This window comes from Carya illinoinensis, chromosome 7, assembly GCF_018687715.1.
Source record: "Carya illinoinensis cultivar Pawnee chromosome 7, C.illinoinensisPawnee_v1, whole genome shotgun sequence".
Classification (NCBI taxonomy): domain Eukaryota; kingdom Viridiplantae; phylum Streptophyta; class Magnoliopsida; order Fagales; family Juglandaceae; genus Carya; species Carya illinoinensis.
In genome coordinates this window covers 11,737,395-11,754,600 of record NC_056758.1, presented here as the reverse complement: position 1 = coordinate 11,754,600, position 17,206 = coordinate 11,737,395, and the positions used below count along the sequence as shown (strand labels likewise).

The 17,206-nt window shown below is 34.5% G+C and overlaps 1 protein-coding gene across 1 annotated transcript; it reads right to left on the bottom strand.

Annotated features, from left to right (window-relative positions):
- Positions 1–16,152: 16,152 nt before the first annotated feature.
- LOC122316166 lies at positions 16,153–16,704 on the bottom strand. Its single transcript, XM_043132701.1, has one exon. It carries the CDS (start codon positions 16,702–16,704, stop codon positions 16,153–16,155), a length of 552 nt encoding a protein of 183 aa, XP_042988635.1.
- Positions 16,705–17,206: the final 502 nt, after the last annotated feature.

Genomic DNA, 17,206 nt, shown 5'->3' with positions numbered 1-17,206 from the left:
ACTCCCTTTAATAGGCATGAGAGAATACATGATATTAAATAGATACTTGAACTTAGGAAATGACAATACATGAATCAAGAGGATACATGAACAAGGGAAACAAGAATAAATGAATGGATAAGAATTCTAATGGTCCTCCATCAATGCTCATAAAGACTCCCTTTACTACATTTATGTATTTACAACATAATCTAACAATATTTTAGTTTTATAATATTTTTATTCAACTTTTTTTCTCTTCTTTTCCAAAACCCCATAAAACATCTTAAGACCTACTTTGGATAGTTAAATTCTTCCAACTCATCTGTTATAGGTTGGGAAATGTGGAAGGATGGACGAGATCATAGATCGAGGCCAGTGTGAACAAAGGCTAAAGTCTTGAAATTGCAGAGAAAAGGATTAATACTCAGCGTTTGGTTTAAGTGTTGGTTGGTTTTGGCTTAACTGTTTGTGATTGTGTCGTTTAGTTTGAAGTAAATGTAAATAGAATGGTGTTGTTTCATGACTATCGTTTAAGTCATTAAATGGTTGGACTTTTGATAATTTTGCTGTAATTTTCATAGACCATTCATCTATAAGAGGCAATCATGAGTTGGGAAGGAGGCCAACTTTAATATTCAGTGTCATTTAATTTCCCCTCTCTCTCTAGTTCTTGGAGAATTCTTGAAGGGTGATGTCCTCGAATTACATCAGTTCTTTGTTTTCCTGAATGGGCTCATTACATTTTGGCATCAGTAGTTAGTAATGGCAGAAGGGATGAGATCATATGCATAGATTCTTGATTCTGTGAATCATTTGTGTCAACAAAAAGAACATCAACAGAAATACATTTAAGATGCTATTGCAGTTCTGGTTCAGTAGCAAGAAACAACAAGGTTGGAAAGGGAAAGTCAGGATAGGAAGTTTGCTAAATTACTACAACAAATCTTGAAAATTTATTGTAATACTTAGTTAGAAGTTAATGGGCAAAATGCAAGAAATGTACAGAATCCTCATCATAGGGGAGATGACGATGGCCAAGAAAGCATGGGGGATGTTTATTGGAGAAACATGGGTGAAAGACCTAATATAAGGGAATCAAGTTGGATTTTCCAAGATTTGGTGGAAAAAATCCTTCAACATGGATTTATAGAGCCAATCAGTACTTCTTGTATCACCAAGTGCTGCCTGGTCAGAGGATTTTCTTGGCTTCTTTTCGCATGGATGATGATGCATTGGTATGGTTCCAGGATGCTAGTGAATCTAGAATTTTTCATTCATGGGAGGGGTTTACTCAGGTGATGCAAGTTCGATTTGGTTCATCTGCTAATGATGATCCTATGGAAGTATTGACACATTTAAAACAGATTCATTCTATTACTTCCCATAAGATTGAATTTGAATTGCTTCCCAACCATATTAAAGGCATTTTTGAAAAGAAAAAATGAAGTTTTTTTTTTTTTTTAAGTGGCTTAAAGGATGAGGTTAGACTACCAATAAGAATGTTGAATCCCTCTTTGAATGAGGCTTTTGGATTGGCAAAAATCCAAAAGCAATATGTTTAGAGTACAAAAAATTTCTAGATGAATAATTTCTCTAATTCACACCAGTCGAGTAGTGGTGGGTCTATTCTAGGAAATCCTAAAGTGCTTGTTGTGAAGATGCCTTACCAGAAAATTAATGAGACTTAAATGCAAGATAAAAGGAATAAGGGCTTATGTTACTTCTGTAATGAGAAGTGGTAGCCAGGTCATAAGTGCACTAAACTGAGAGTTTATGTGTTAGAAGGAATGGATATGGGATCTAGTAGTGAGCCTACAAAGGAGAAATAATTAATTGTAGAGGAGATACATGAAGAGCCTAAATCTGTAGAAATAGCTTCTATTTCTTTGCAAGCTATGGTGGGAACCTCGAGTACTAAAACTATGAGAATAGTTGGGCAGATTAATAAAAGGAAGGTGGTCATATTGATTGATTCTAGCAGCGCCCACAATTTTGTGGATACTGCACTAGTGAGCAGGTGTGGTCTGGTGGTACAACAAGGGCAAGTATTGTAGGTCAAAGTTGCTAATGGGGAGATTTTGAGTAGTAGTGGCAAGGATACTATAGTGGGCATACAAATACAAGGCACAAGATTGTTGCTTATTTTTCTACATTGACTTTAGGAGGGTGTGATGTAGTGTTGGGAGTTAATTGGCTTTCATCACTTGGGTCTATACTTTGGGATTTTACAGATTTACAAATGCAGTTTGATTATAAAGGGAATAAGGTTTGTCTTAAAGGCTTTACATCACTTGCTACTAGTTTGGTAGATGATAAAGAAATTTCTATGATTTCTAAAGTGGGTTCCAAAGGAGTATGGTTGCAACTTATGTCTGTGGAGGTTGTGAAGAGTCAAAATAGTTCTTGTCCAGAAGTTCTTCAGTTGTTGCAGAAGTTTGGAAAGGTTTTTGATGAACCTACCACTTTTGCCTCTTCATAGAGGTCGAGATCACCAGATAATTCTTAAAAAGGATTCTGTACTTGTGAGTGTTAGACCATACAGGTATCATTACTTTTAGAAAATAGAAACAGAGAAGATTGTTACTGAATTGCTTAAGTTACGTGTGATTAGACCCAGTCAATCTCCATTTTCATCTCTTGTATTATTAGTAAGGAAATTTGATGGGTCCTATAGGATGTGTATTCATTATAACGTGCTTAGTGAGGCTACTATTAAAGATAAATATCCAATATCAGTTGTTGATGAGCTATTGGATGAGCTTTTTGGCTCAACAGTTCTTTCAAAGTTGGACTTGGATCTGGTTACCACCTGATCTGAATGATAGATGAAGATGTGCCTAAAACTGCATTAATTATAACTCATGAGGGACATTATGAGTTCCTTGTCATGCCATTTGGACTCACAAATGCTCTCTCAACATTTCAAGCACTTATGAATGAGGTTTTTAAACCTTTTCTTAGGCAGTTTGTCATAGTATTTTTTTTTTATGACATTTTTGCCTATAGTAAGGACCTGGGATCCCACTTAATTCATTTGGCCATTGTGTTGAATACACTTGCATGCTCATAAATTGAGTATCTTGGTCATTTAATTTCAAAAGATGGTGTAAGGGTTGATCCAAGGAAGTTGGATGCGATGGTGTCTTGGCCAATTCTAAAAACTCTTAAGTTATTAAGGGGTTTCTTGGGATTCACAAGATATTATGGGAAGTTTAATTGAGGATATGGTCAAATAGTTGTACCTTTGACTATTTTGTTGAAAAAGGATGCATTTCAATGGTTTGAGTTCGCTACTAATCCCTTTGAAGAATTGAAGAAAGCAGTCACCAGCCTTCCAATTTTATGCATGCCTGACTTTAATAAGCAATTTGTAGTACAATGTGATGCATGTGGAGTGGGTGTAGGAGTTGTCTTGATGCAAGATCACAACCCATTGGCATTTCTAAGTCAAGCTCTCAAGGGTAAGAATTTGATGCTTTCTACCTATGAGAAAAAGCTACTAGCACTTGTTATTGCTGTCAAGAAATGGAGCCCCTATCTGTTAGGGGTTGCTTTTGTTGTGAGAACTGATCATCATAGTCTAAAGTACTTGTTATAATAGAAAGTGGTGACAACTACTCAACAAATGTGGATTTCCAAGTTGTTAGGCTATGAATTCAGTATTGAGTACAAAAAGGGTGTTGAAAACAAAGCAGTAGATGCTTTGTCAAGGAAAGAAGCCTCGGATGGTACCACATTGATGGATACTATTTCATTTCCTACTCCAATCTAGTTGGAGGAGTTGAAGCAAGCTTATGCTTCAGATCAGAAGGCACAGGAACAATTTACAGTTTTGTAGGGAGGTTCTTCTTCTACTTCTGCATTTTCTATTAAACATGGGTTGTTATTTAGAAAAGGCAGAATTTACATTCCTCCTAACCCTAAATTGAAATTGAATACTAGTCCATTTGCTAGACACTTTGGTTTTCACAAGTCCTTGCATAGAGCTCGACAATATTTTTATTGGCCTAGTCTTAAATGTGAAGTGAAGCAGTATATTAGAGAGTGTGATATGTGTTAAAGAAATAAGGTAGAACATGTCTACCCTATTGGTCTTCTACAACCCTTACCTGTGCCTGCACATATATGGACAGATTTATCCATTAATTTCATAGAAGGCTTACCAATCTCGAGGGGGTTTTCTATCATCATGGTTGTTGTTGATAGATTATCAAAATATTCACATTTTATGGTCTTGAAGCATCCATTTACAGCATCCAAAGTAGCAGCATTATTTTTTGACAATGTTTTTAAGTTGCATGGCATACCTCAGAATATTGTTTCACATATTCACTAGTTCTTTTTGGAAATAAGTCTTTAAACTTCAAGGAGCGACACTCCTATTCATCTGCCTACCATCCTCAGAGTGATGGTCAAACTGAGGCATTCAATAAGTGCATTGAGCATTTTTTGAGGAGTATTACAAGGGATGGGCCTAAGTTATGGTTTGATTGGTTGACTCTAGCTGAATGGTGGTATAATTCCACTCCTCACACTTCAACTAAGTTGAATCCATTTGAGGTGGTGTATGATAGACCTTCAACTAAATTGCAGTCTTATATACCTGGTTTAACTACTAACCAAGTAGTTGATGAGGTCCTGAAGACTCAAGATCAAATTCTTTCTACTCTAAAGCTTAACTTGGTTGTTGCTCAGAAAAGGATGAAGTTTCAAAATGACAAGAAGAGGCCTAAAAGGGAGTTAGCTGTAGTAGATTGGGTTTATTTGAGATTGCAGCCTTATAGGCAATAGTCATTGGTGGCTAGAGGAAATTTCAAGCTTTCTCCTCATTTCTTTGGACCTTTTCAAGTTGTTCAAAGAGTGGGACAGGTTACTTATAAGTTAGAATTACCACCAAACAACTTTATTCGCCCAGTTTTTCACATTTCTTGCCTTAAGAAGAAATTGGATCAGCATCACTCTCCACTGTCTTCTTTACCTCCAATGGATTTGCAAGGTGAATCGACACTTGAGCCTGAAACTATTTTGCAGTGTCGAAGTAGGCAAGTTCACAATAGAGTAGTAGTTGATGTGTTGGTTCAATGGAAAGGGGCTAGTGTTGATGATTCAACCTGGGAGCCTTAGTGGTCGTCGCGTGACAGATTTCCTCACCTTGTGGTTAAGGTGCTTTGATGAGAGAGAGTATGTTATGGGTTGGGAAATGTGGAAGGATGGACAAGATTATGGATCGAGGCCAACATGAACAAAGGTTGAAGTCTTCGAATTGCAGAGAAATGATTAATACGCAACATTTTGTTTAAGTATTGGTTGGTTTTAGCCTAACTATTTGTGATTGTGTTGTTTAGTTGGAAGTAAATGTAAATAGAATGGTGCCATTTCATGACTGTCATTTAAGTCATTAAATGGTTGGACTTTTGATAATTCTGCTTTAGTTTTCATAGACCATTCATTTATAAGAGGCAACCGTGAATTGGGAAGGAGGCCAACTTCGGTATTCAGTGTCATTCAGTTTCCTCTCTCTCTCTCTCTCTCTCTCTCCAAGATAATTCTTGGAGGGTGATGTCCTCAAATTACATCAATTATTTGTTATCCTGAAGGGGCTCATTACATCATCACATCTCATTTTAATATCCAAACTCCACAAACACAAACACATTTCAATTTCAAATTTTTAATTTTTTTATCTAATTATTACAACTTTCCCAAACTTCCAAACAAAATACTAAAAATAATTCAATTTTTTCAAATCTAAAAAAAAAAAAATTCTAATAATATTTTAATTTTTTAATATTTTTGTTCAATTTTTCTTTCTCATTTTTCAAAATTTCATAAAATATATTAATTCAAACCATTTTACTAATATTCATAAATTATTTCACTATTATTCATAGATCATCTTCTCTTATCTCACTATCCAAACAAGTGGCATCATGTGGCACGTCATGTGATAGGTCATGAAATGTCACTTGACGACGTCTCAAATGGTCTTCGAAACGTTCTGGCCCAACCCTAGCATGTCATGTGCTCCACTAAGTCAACCAAGCATCTAGAGGGATGTTTGGAAATAATTTCCATCTCATTTATTTCCCAAACATTATTCAAATACAAATACTTTCAAATTAATTATTACAATTTTTTCAAAATTTCAAATAAAAAGTAAAAAATAATTTAACTTTTTAAATTCCAAAAAACAAATATTAAAAAATAATATTATAAGAATCTTTTAACTTCATAATATTTCTTATTCAACTTTTTCTCTCTCATTTCTCAAAATCTAATTGATACTTAATTCAAACAATTTGACTACTATTCATAAACCATCTTACTACTATTCACAAAATTCTTATCTTATCTCATTTTCTAAACCTACATTGACAATCTTATTAACCAACTCATAAGTTGGACAGCACACACACACTAGGGACTACAGTTGGACACTTAGATCTACACATTTTTCAGCCCAATAAAAGGACATGCAAATCATAAAAAAACACACACACACACACCTTCTCCTTCGCCACTTTCTCTTTTTCTCCTCTCTCTCTCTTCGTAACAACAACTAGGTCTCCATTTCCAGTTTTTCTTCAAGCTTTCTCCTCCTCTTTTCCACCTCATAGCCGACCAAGGCACCTAAGCACTCAACTTGAAAATTTTCTTCCATCTTCATACACTTTCAATTTCCTAAACACCATCACTTTCAAACATCCACCATCTCGGGCAAGCTAAGAGAAGAGCACCAATTTTTGGGACTTTTGAAGGTGAGAAATTTCTTTCATGTGTCAATTTTTAAGTTTTTGAATTGTAGAAATTTGAGTGTATATGTAACATCCCAACCCAACACTAAATTAGGTTTATTAGGTCATATTAGATAAGCTTGCATACTATTATTTATTGAGGTTGGTTAAAAATCTTAACTACACTCATAGGCCCAAAAGTATATGTAAAGGCCCGTTAAAGATTAGCTGATGATTTTGGGTAAGTATTAATAGGCCATTATTTTTAGAAGTCCAATTGAGGTTTATTGGATAATTTTGAATAGATTATTGGTTCAAAATTTATATGACGGACTATAAAATTCTATTGGCATAATAATTGAATTTAAAAGTTCAAAAATATTTATTAGTAGGGGTGTAACTGATCTAGTTCGGTTTGATTTTGGACATATTTATAGCCAAACTGGTATATACCGATTTTGAGATTTGAATAACTGATATTGCACCGGTTATACTCCTAAACTGGTATTTCTGATTTTACTAGTTCGGTCTAGTTTTTTCGATTTTTTTGGTATATTATATAGTAGATATAATATAGTATATTATAGTATATAACAAAATAGTACTAATATAAATTATAATTGTATTATAGACTATAGTGATATATTATAGTAGATTGTAATATATAGTGCTATAGTATTAGTATACTTATTAATACAATAAACTATAGTGATATAGGACTTTAAAATTTAATAATATATTAATTAGTAATTTATTATATAACATAAAATTATTTTACATATAATTATATATAAATATGAAAAATACTTTATACAATATAAAAAATTAAATATATATATATATATATTTATATGTATATATGAACCGGTACAGTCCAATGTTAGAAAAAGGAGAATTAGAATTGGATCGATTTTGATCGGTTTTGAGAAAAATGAAACCGCTACCAGACCGAACCAAACCCGATACTGGTCCGGTTTACTTTTTTTTTTTACCACTATTTATTAGATGAATTAGGCTCATGTTAGAATTTAAGATCAGATCATTAGGACTGTTAAGTAACCTAGCCCACAAAATATAGGCAAGTCCTAAAATTTATATGACCCTTAAAATGGCCTAGCCCATGTTAGATCCCAAATAGAATCCAAGATATAGACCCAAACCATGACCTAGTTTCAAATATTCATTAGCCCTGTGTGTAAGGGTATGCATCTAGATTGGATTTGTTTTTCAGTCCAATCTGAAATCCAGAAGATTGGGTGAATCTAAATAGATAACCACCCAGATTGGACTCGGGAGGGTAGAATAATTTTCTATAAGCCTAAATCTGAATACGGATACCCGTATCTAGGGGTGAGATTCAATCGGTCTGGACCGGAGAAACCGACCAAACCGGTCATTTTTGGACTAGATTGAACTGTACTAAATTGGGACCGGTTTGATCCGGTCCAATTTTTATAGGACCGAATTCATTCAGTCCAGTTCTGGTCCAAGGGTTTTTCACCCCAGACCAAACCGGACCGGACCAGACTGAATGAAAAAAAATATTTTATTATTTATATAAATAATTGTATATAATTAATTATTAATACATCACAATATTACATAAGTATTATATTCTTTAATATATAATTATAATATATATAGTACTAGTATATATTAATATATTAACATATTATAAGAGTTATAGTCTAAATTATAGTATATGTATAAATTTATAATAGTATTAGTATACTTAACTTAATATGTTAATATCAAATCACTATTACCACATAGAGTATTATTTAATATAGTATTACCAATTTATCATTAACATATAGTATATTAGTAATACTACTAGTATAGTTATTAGTTATAACATTGGTACTAAGTCTATAACTATATATATTTAGATCAATGTATTATTATATTTTTTAATATATAACTATAATATATAGTACTAGTATATATTAATATTGCATAATTTAGGGATGTCCGGTCCAGGGAAAATTTCGCTCCATCACCCTCCTTTGGACGAGACCGGACTATGGTCACCCCTACTGGTATCCAGTTTTATTTAAATAAAAAACTTAACTATACAAAAAGCTCCCAAGTTCCTTGGATTCTTCAGATTTCCCAATTTCCCAACTCTCTCTCTCTCTCTCTCTCTCTCTCTCTCTCTCTCTCTAATCTTGAATCTGGGTCTGCTTTTGTTTTGTTTTTATTTATTTTTCTAATATCTATTCTATTTTCTTTTCTTGCTATTAATCTCTCTGGATGTTGCAATTGTGTTTGTTAAACTTTTTTTCCCTTCCTTTTGGTTTGGATTTGGGTTTGGTTTAATTTTTGGTTTTTTTTTTTTTCCTTGCTATTCATTTCTCTAGATGTTATATGTCAAAAATCTGAAGTTCTCTATATCTCCATTGCATTCATTAAATTTTCTTCTCTTCCTTTTGGTTTGGATCTTTTGTTCTTCCCCACACCCCCCCCCCAAAAAAAAATTCTAGTCTATTTTTTATTTGTTTTCTTGCTAGTCATCCCTTTGGATGTTGTGACTGTGTTCATTAAACTTTTTTCCCTTCCTTTTTTTTTTTGGATTTCGGTTTGGTTTTTTCCCTAATCTCTAGTCTATTTTTTATTTTTTTTTCCTTGCTATTCATTTATCTAGATGTTGTGACTATGTTCTTTTTTTTTTATTATTCCTTTTTGGTTTGGATTTGGTTTTGGTTTGGTTTTTTTCTCTTTTCTAATATTTAGTTTGTTTAAGATTTTTCTTCTTGCTATTAATCTCTGAATGTTTTGATTGTGTTCATTAAACTTGTTTTCCATTCCTTTTGGTTTGGACCTAGGTTTGGAGAAATTTGATCAGAAACCCCAACACTTACTCCAATTTAATAGGCCTTACTTGGTCTCTAGTCTTATTTAGGTATTTGTTGTTTCTTCTCTATCCAAACCATGAAAACCTTTAGTATTTAGTCTACATTTTTTGAATTCTATTTCTATTTATGGTAATATATCTATATATATTTTGATCGCTTGCGAGTGTATATATGTGTGTGTGTATCTATATTTATGTTTAGGTTATAGCTTGCCAGTTTGGTGTACTTTATGACCTACAATTTGGAACCACAATTTTTACATGTTGCAGTTATGTGGTGGATGCTGCCGATTATGAGAACTTGCCAGTTTCAAGAAGTGAACTTTATGACTAGCCTGCTCAGTTTCAAGAAGTGAACTTTATGACTAGCCTGCTAAGTAAACTGTCACTTAGGTTGTATTTAGTTGTTGAACCAAACTCAAGTCATCTTAAATAAATCATTGATGGGACCTACTACATTTCCAACTTCTTATAAAAAAAATAAAAAATAAACTCATCTCAACATACTTTATGCATTTTAACTTAAAAAGATAAATACATCTCAACCTAAAAAAATTAAATTCATTTCAGTGGGATCCATAAAATACTACTATCCACAACTCAACTTCCAAACATAGCCTTAGTAGCATTCCCTTACTGGTACTAGGTAACAAGATTGACAACCCAGGAGTTTTGTCTAAAGAGGATGTGATAGAGTAAATGTAAGTAGAGTCTAGGGATCTTTAAATGGTATTTGGTGGCATGATGACATGATTATTTTCGTGTTGAAGTTCATTCAATTGTGTATGCTAATTTGCTAATGGGAGTAGAACGAACAATATAGCACATGGCAACAAAGACTTCATTGAAGCCATTTTTCTAACTTTTCATTCCTTACGACACACTCCATAAGTATCTCATTTTCTCTCTATAATATGCATATAAGTTGGGTTATGATTTTTTTCTATTCTTCTTGATTTCCCGTTCTTTGTTTCCCATAGCTCACAATGGAGATGATAGGGGACTTGACTTCAAATGTTCTTCCACTGTTCTTTGTTGCTTTACTTTTGAATTTTTCAGTATTTGTTCCTTGTAAAGTTGATGTTTTATATTGTGACGTAAACAACAATGTAACATGTAGTATGTAGTGTATTGTGTATGTTGATGTCTATTATTATTTATTTTGTCTTATAAAAATTTTAAAATGCAATAAAAAAATTTTGAAAAATGCCTGTAAAAATAATCATTATATAAAAAATGCATATAAAAAATAATAAACAAAAATTTCTATAAAAAAACCTTTTAAAAAGTGTTAAATAGTTTTTTTTAAAGCATTTTAAAAGTGTTAAAAAGATTAAAAAAAAAAACTGAAAAAATGGGTTTAAAATCTAGAAATCCAGTTACAATCCAGATATCCAGGCTTAATGCTAGCCCAAATCCGAATATCCTCCTCTTTCAAAAATCTGGATCCAGATTCGGATATTCCTGGATATTTGGATCTGGATGCAAAGCCCTACCTGTGTGTATATATAAGCCCCTTCCTTGCATCAAGTATCATCTTTAACCTAGGGTTATTGCCGCATTCCAAACCTTTTCTCTCTTATGCTCAAGAGCTTCATAGCCTAGTCGTAGCTTCCTCCCCAAAACCCAGACACGTTGAAGTCCCACATATAGCAAGTCTCCTTTGTTCCCTCTCTTCTTTTTTGTTCTCCAAGATTTGAATTTCATGAAACCCAGAAGTCAACAACCATCTACCTCTCCATTGCTTCTCCGTAGCCTCTTCATACCAAGCCAAAAGTTGAAGACAAGTTCAGCAACCACAACACCAAACACATCCTTGACACCTACTTTGAACAACCACGTGTGCCGCCCAGCAAACCACATGGGACAACCTCTTCATTCCACATAAAATATCCCTTGGACACCTGTAGACAACCACCAAAGATGCACTATATGTCGCCAACCAGCAAGAGAGGAAGCTAGCTCCACCAAAAGCCAACACACCAAGGTCACCACAACACCAAAATGTTGTAAGAAATGCTCCACTGCGTCTTTGTTTTAGGAAGTCAAAATATAGCAAATTTTCTTGCTCCTCAGCCCAAATCCACACTTGCACAGCCCATCATGGTTGCACCACCACTTAGCCATACTCAATTGTAAGCCACTCATCTTCCAACACACAGTCTACAAGCCTACACACAAACACAGCAAGCATGAGCCCTCCATGCACGTCAGAAATTATCTAGGCACACAAACACAGCAAGCATGACCCCTCCATGCATGTCAGAAATTGCCTTTACCTAGCCACCTCAATGTCTAACCTCCATGCTTGGGGTCACACCATCAAAACCTTGTTGCATCATGATTGAATCCTCACATTGGAAGCAAGAGGCTTCGTAAGCCTCACTCTCTCTCTACGTAATTCTCTCTCTCCCCTCTGTGTGGTAAAGCTTTCCTCACCCTATCTTTCTTGTTACTCTCTCTCTCTCTCTCTATGCCCCCTCTCTCTCACACAACACTTCTCACTCCCTTTCTTGCAAGCCGATTAGCATATGTTAGGTTTGGTAGATATTGAGGGTGACATGGGTTGATTATATTTGAGTTCTAAGCTTGTTAGTTAACTTAGTTATGGCTTTATTGGTGTATATGGAGTTAAGACCCTTGAAAGGTTAAAATATTTTGAGGATAATTGACGTGATATATGAAAATCAAAGTTGGATACACGAACGTGAGGTTATGGTTTTAGATTGCGTTTGGGCGTTAAGGTGATCTTAGTTGATCTGTTATCAGAGTTAAGATTTTGAGTGGATTTTGTGGGGCTTATAGAGATGTATTTAGATCTATTTAAATGTATGAAATAGGTTGAGATATGTTTAAATTTTTAGGGGAAGTTAAAAAAGTAGTAAGTCTCATCAATCATTGATGTGTTGTTGTAGTGATGAAATAATTTTTTTGTTTATATGTTTTAGTAATAAAACAAAAATATTATGAAGAAATTCCCCCAATGCATTACAAAATTAATTTCACACATTTTTTGTTTCCAAAATTTATTTAATTCAAAATTTTGAAAAATATTAAATATTATCAAAGTCCCTAAGTTTATTTTTCTCAAATTTGTTTAATTTGAAAATTTCCAATTAACTTAAAAAATTTATTATCAATATTTTCAAATTATTGATAATTGGAAAATTCAAAAATTATTGATAATTGAAAAATGCCCAAAATTGAAAAATTTCCAATTATTGATAATTGAAGCCTGGAGGACGACTTCAGATGGATGGAGGTAGAGCTTCTTCATACGGTTTGGGCATTGGGCAGCGCGCATCAATGCTTTTTTGAACTTGTTCATATGGCCTGCCCAGTGCGCATCAATGATTTTTATCGACTCCTCTGCCATGCAGCAATATCGAATTGTTCAATTAGGAACAATATAAAAACTTGATGAGTTCAAGTGAAAATATCTTTGTATAGTGTTTTGTTAGTTTGGATGTTGAGTAGAGCTTACTCCACAAAAATATTTGGTGGTAGGTTCAAATCATCTCAACACCCAAATGCGCCCTTAATCATGTTGACATTATAAAGTTAATGCAATTTTAGGGTTATGATGGTTTTAGGCTTTATGAAAAATAGGTCATTAGCATTTCAAGTTTTTATTGCAAGTATGTGTTTAATTAGAAATTTATGTATGATTGCAAATTGACATAAGTTCATGCCTATTTTATAGGTGACGATTGATATTAATTTAACAATATTGTAAGGAAGTTCAAAGATTTTAAAAAGTTTAAGTAAATAATACTCTTATGCTAGACTTTGCCTAAACTTGATTGAGGTTAATTTTGTGAAAAACTTGCATATTTTGTTATGAAAACAACCTTGATTATTTTTTGCACAACTCTCTATATCCAAACTTTGAAATATGACATTTATCATGACTGGTATAGATATGAGCAACTTTTGTACTTTGTTTCTCTGTTGCATAAATGTGAATACGAAACTTGAAATCTTGTTCTGATTCTATGATATTATATGTTCAATATAGTACTATTTATGTTATTGTCTTGTATTTATCTGTTTCACGTTATGCCATGGTATGCCATGCTTAACTATTGCACGTTATGATTATGCCATGTTTATATGTTACGCATCATGTTATGTCATATCACTAGTTTCATGTGCAAGTTATGTCATATCAAGCTATGCTATCTATTGTTTAATTTCACATCACGTCATATCTCAAATATATATTATGTTGCAAAAACAGTATTTTCAAGTCACTTAAGTCTTTTACATTTGTCACGACCCCAAGTGCTAGGATCGGATAATATCATAGTAGAAATTTATTATTCACACTGGAGTGTTTAAACTAGTGTGAAGTTTCCTAAGTTGATAAAGTACCGTCAACATGGTTTGAATGGGACCTAAATAGCTAGTTGCCGGAATGTAGTCAGGCACCAACGTCGATGGTGCCCAACCACAGTTCAATTTCATGCTACGCACTTATGTAACATCCATAGATCATGTTTAATTAATCTGTTATTATGAACAAGATTCTAAGTTCATGTTCAGTTCAAGTGCAAGTTTAGCTTTAAGTCTCAGTTTCATGTTCAATTTTCATGTCACGTAATTTCACGTACTATTCAATTTCATATTAATTAAGTTTAGTTCATGTCAAATTGGTTTGATTTATGTTAGCACATGTCATGTTGTCTGCCAAGCATGTTATATTCTCATGTTCACGTTAGTGTTTACATTTTTACTATCATGCATGCATTCTTACACTGTCAATTTAAGCTAATTGTTAATTCATTGAGATTTGTAATCAAGGAGACGCAACAAATGATCTACTAGAAGAGGTCGATTAGGCAGCAATGCCACAATGTGAAGCTCATCACTTTGATGCTTTGTTTTAACAATAGGATTTTTTTTTTTTTTTTTACTTTGGCCAAGTTGTGCGAGCTACTCGATGGGCTAGCCTAATAGTTATATTAGTCTTTACATATACTTAAAGAACGTTGTCTTTAGTACTCATAATGTTACAGATCTTTTGGACATATAATGTAATTTTTGAACGTCTGTTATCTTAAAATTATGAAATATGTCTAGACGTTTGGGATATATCTTATCTGGTACATAGTATTGCTTAAAAAAAATTATCCACTGTGAATATAATATATTGTTAGATGCATGTTATGTACATTGGATATTTAATTATCATAAATAGGGACATGTAACTTTGTATTGCATATCTCAATACTTCAAAGTTAGTCTAACCCCAAGCAGAATCTGGAGGCATCGCACCATGATCCCAAGGTTGGGATAGAGAAGTATCACAGTGAACCTTCGTTGTCCACTTTAGAATGAGTAAGAATATTTAATCATTGGATATTTAATTATCATAAATAGGGACATGTAACTTTGTATTGCATGTCTCAATGCTTCAAAGTTAGTCCAACCCCAAGCAGAATTTGGAGGCATGCACCATGATCCCAAGGTTGGGATAGAGAAGTATCACAGTGAAACTCTTTTGTCCACTTTAGAATGAGTAAGAATAGTGATTTTTTTTTTTGAATAAGAGACGGGGTCACATGTCCAAGAGTGACCCCCTCCCACATTTATTAAAACTCTCACTTGTGGCGGAAGAATACCATGAAAACAACCATGGCACTAGGAACACTTCCCACGCCTATTATGAGACTTTAACCAACAAATCAACCAATACAAACCCACAAAGAGAAAATTCCTACACAACATTCTAAACTGGTAAATACGGCAAACCCACCTTATCAACATGAAAAATTCCTTTTAAAGGAGCTGGCAGCTCCACAGATTCCATCCATAGACAAAAAACTCCCTGATCAGCTCCCAACTTTGCCAAGCCGTCAGCCATTGCATTCCCTTCTCTAAAAATATGTTGTACTGAATAATTTATAGATCGTAACATTAAAAGGATCTCCTCCCAAAAATCTTCAAGATACCAAAGACAACACTTACCCACTCGTAACCAATTTATTAGGATCTTCGAATCCATTTCCAGCTCCACGTACTGCAAGCCCAGGAACCTGCAATGCTGAAGACCATGGACTAAAGCCATTAATTCAGCACTATTATTGGTGCCGTTTGCAATCTTAGCTGCAAAAGCTAGAATGAGAGCTTCATTCTCATCTCGTTTGACACCTCCCACACCTGATCTTCTGGGATTGCCCAAACTAAATCCATTCGTATTAATTTTGCACCAGCCAGCTCTTGGTTTCTGCCAAACCATCAGCCTAGCTTCATTCCATTTCTTATGCTTAATAGACACTTCTAAATCAGCCAACACTGCATCATCAAATGCATTCCACTTTACTGTGGCCTTGAGTTTTAATCCCACCCAAGAAATCCAGTATAATACCTGCCGCCAGAGAGACTCTTTCGAACCAGCCACGCCCTCCATCTTTTTTTTCATCTCCAAATCCAAAGTTGCCATGTAATAATCGAAGGGATCAGCCCAAGCAACATCCCATGAGAGGATGATTTTCCTACCTTGTTAAACCAAAAACAAATTCTCTGTTTCCATGAGGACGAAAAGACAAAATACATACCCAACCGAATAGATATTTTCCTCTAGATATGCTGAGCCATTTCTCCTTTTGCCAGAATGTGCTCAATGTCTTCATAGGCACCAAAATCACAACAAACACATTTTGAGACAATCAGGACACCCACTTTACACAACTTGTCATCCACTGAAAGACCTCCATGAAAGGCCTGCCACATAGTGATAGAAATATTTTTAGGAAGAGCAAGATTCCAGATCCAATTAGTCCAAGGTAACTCTGATCCCCTCAATCTCGTCACCTCCCAAGCATTTTTCATAGAGAAACCCCCATCTGATTTCCACATCCAAATCAATTTATTTGGACCTTGTCGACTATTACCCAGATGCATCAGCACTTCCATGGCCTTTTCCCTCCCTAGTAAGCTTGTAAGCAGCTCCTCATTCCAAACCATCTCCGACTTGCATTCTCTTAGAGACAACAAAGGCCTAGCAATATCTTCATAAGTATGCCCCAAAGGTTCTAAAGGAGACCACTGATCCCACCACAAAACCACATCCCCATCTATAACCCACCATCGCGAATGCTGTAATACCTCAGGAATGCATCTCATCACCATACGCCCCCAGTGCCCCTCCTAGGATTTATCAAGGAAATATGATTCCCTTTGATATACTTTGCTCAGAAAAAGGAAGCCCATACCGACTTTTCAGCCATAATTTTCCATGCAAATTTCATATTTAACACATTTTGGACCTCACATAAATTCCTCAGACCAGCTCCCCCCTCCTTAATAGGTTTGCAAATTTTTTCCCAAGCCACCCATTTCTTTTTTGGTTTCCTATTTTCCATACCCCAAAAAAGGAGCTAAAGGTCCGATTCAACGACTCAATAGTCGACTTGGGAATAGGAATAATAGATAGCAAATGGACGGGAACACTAGATAGGACATGTCTTAGCAGGATAAGCCTCGCTCCTTTTGACAACAACCGTGCCTTCCACCCTTCAATTTTCCTCTTAATTTTTTCCAACAAATCCTCTAAATGTCTATTCAACAATCTACAGGTAACAATGGGGAACCCCAAATATTTGAACGGAAATGAACCTTGCACAAACCCAGT

Coding starts and splice junctions, on each gene's coding strand:
- LOC122316166 (XM_043132701.1), bottom strand. CDS start 16,704: ATGGTGATGAGATGCATTCCTGAGGTATTACAGCATTCGCGATGGTGG.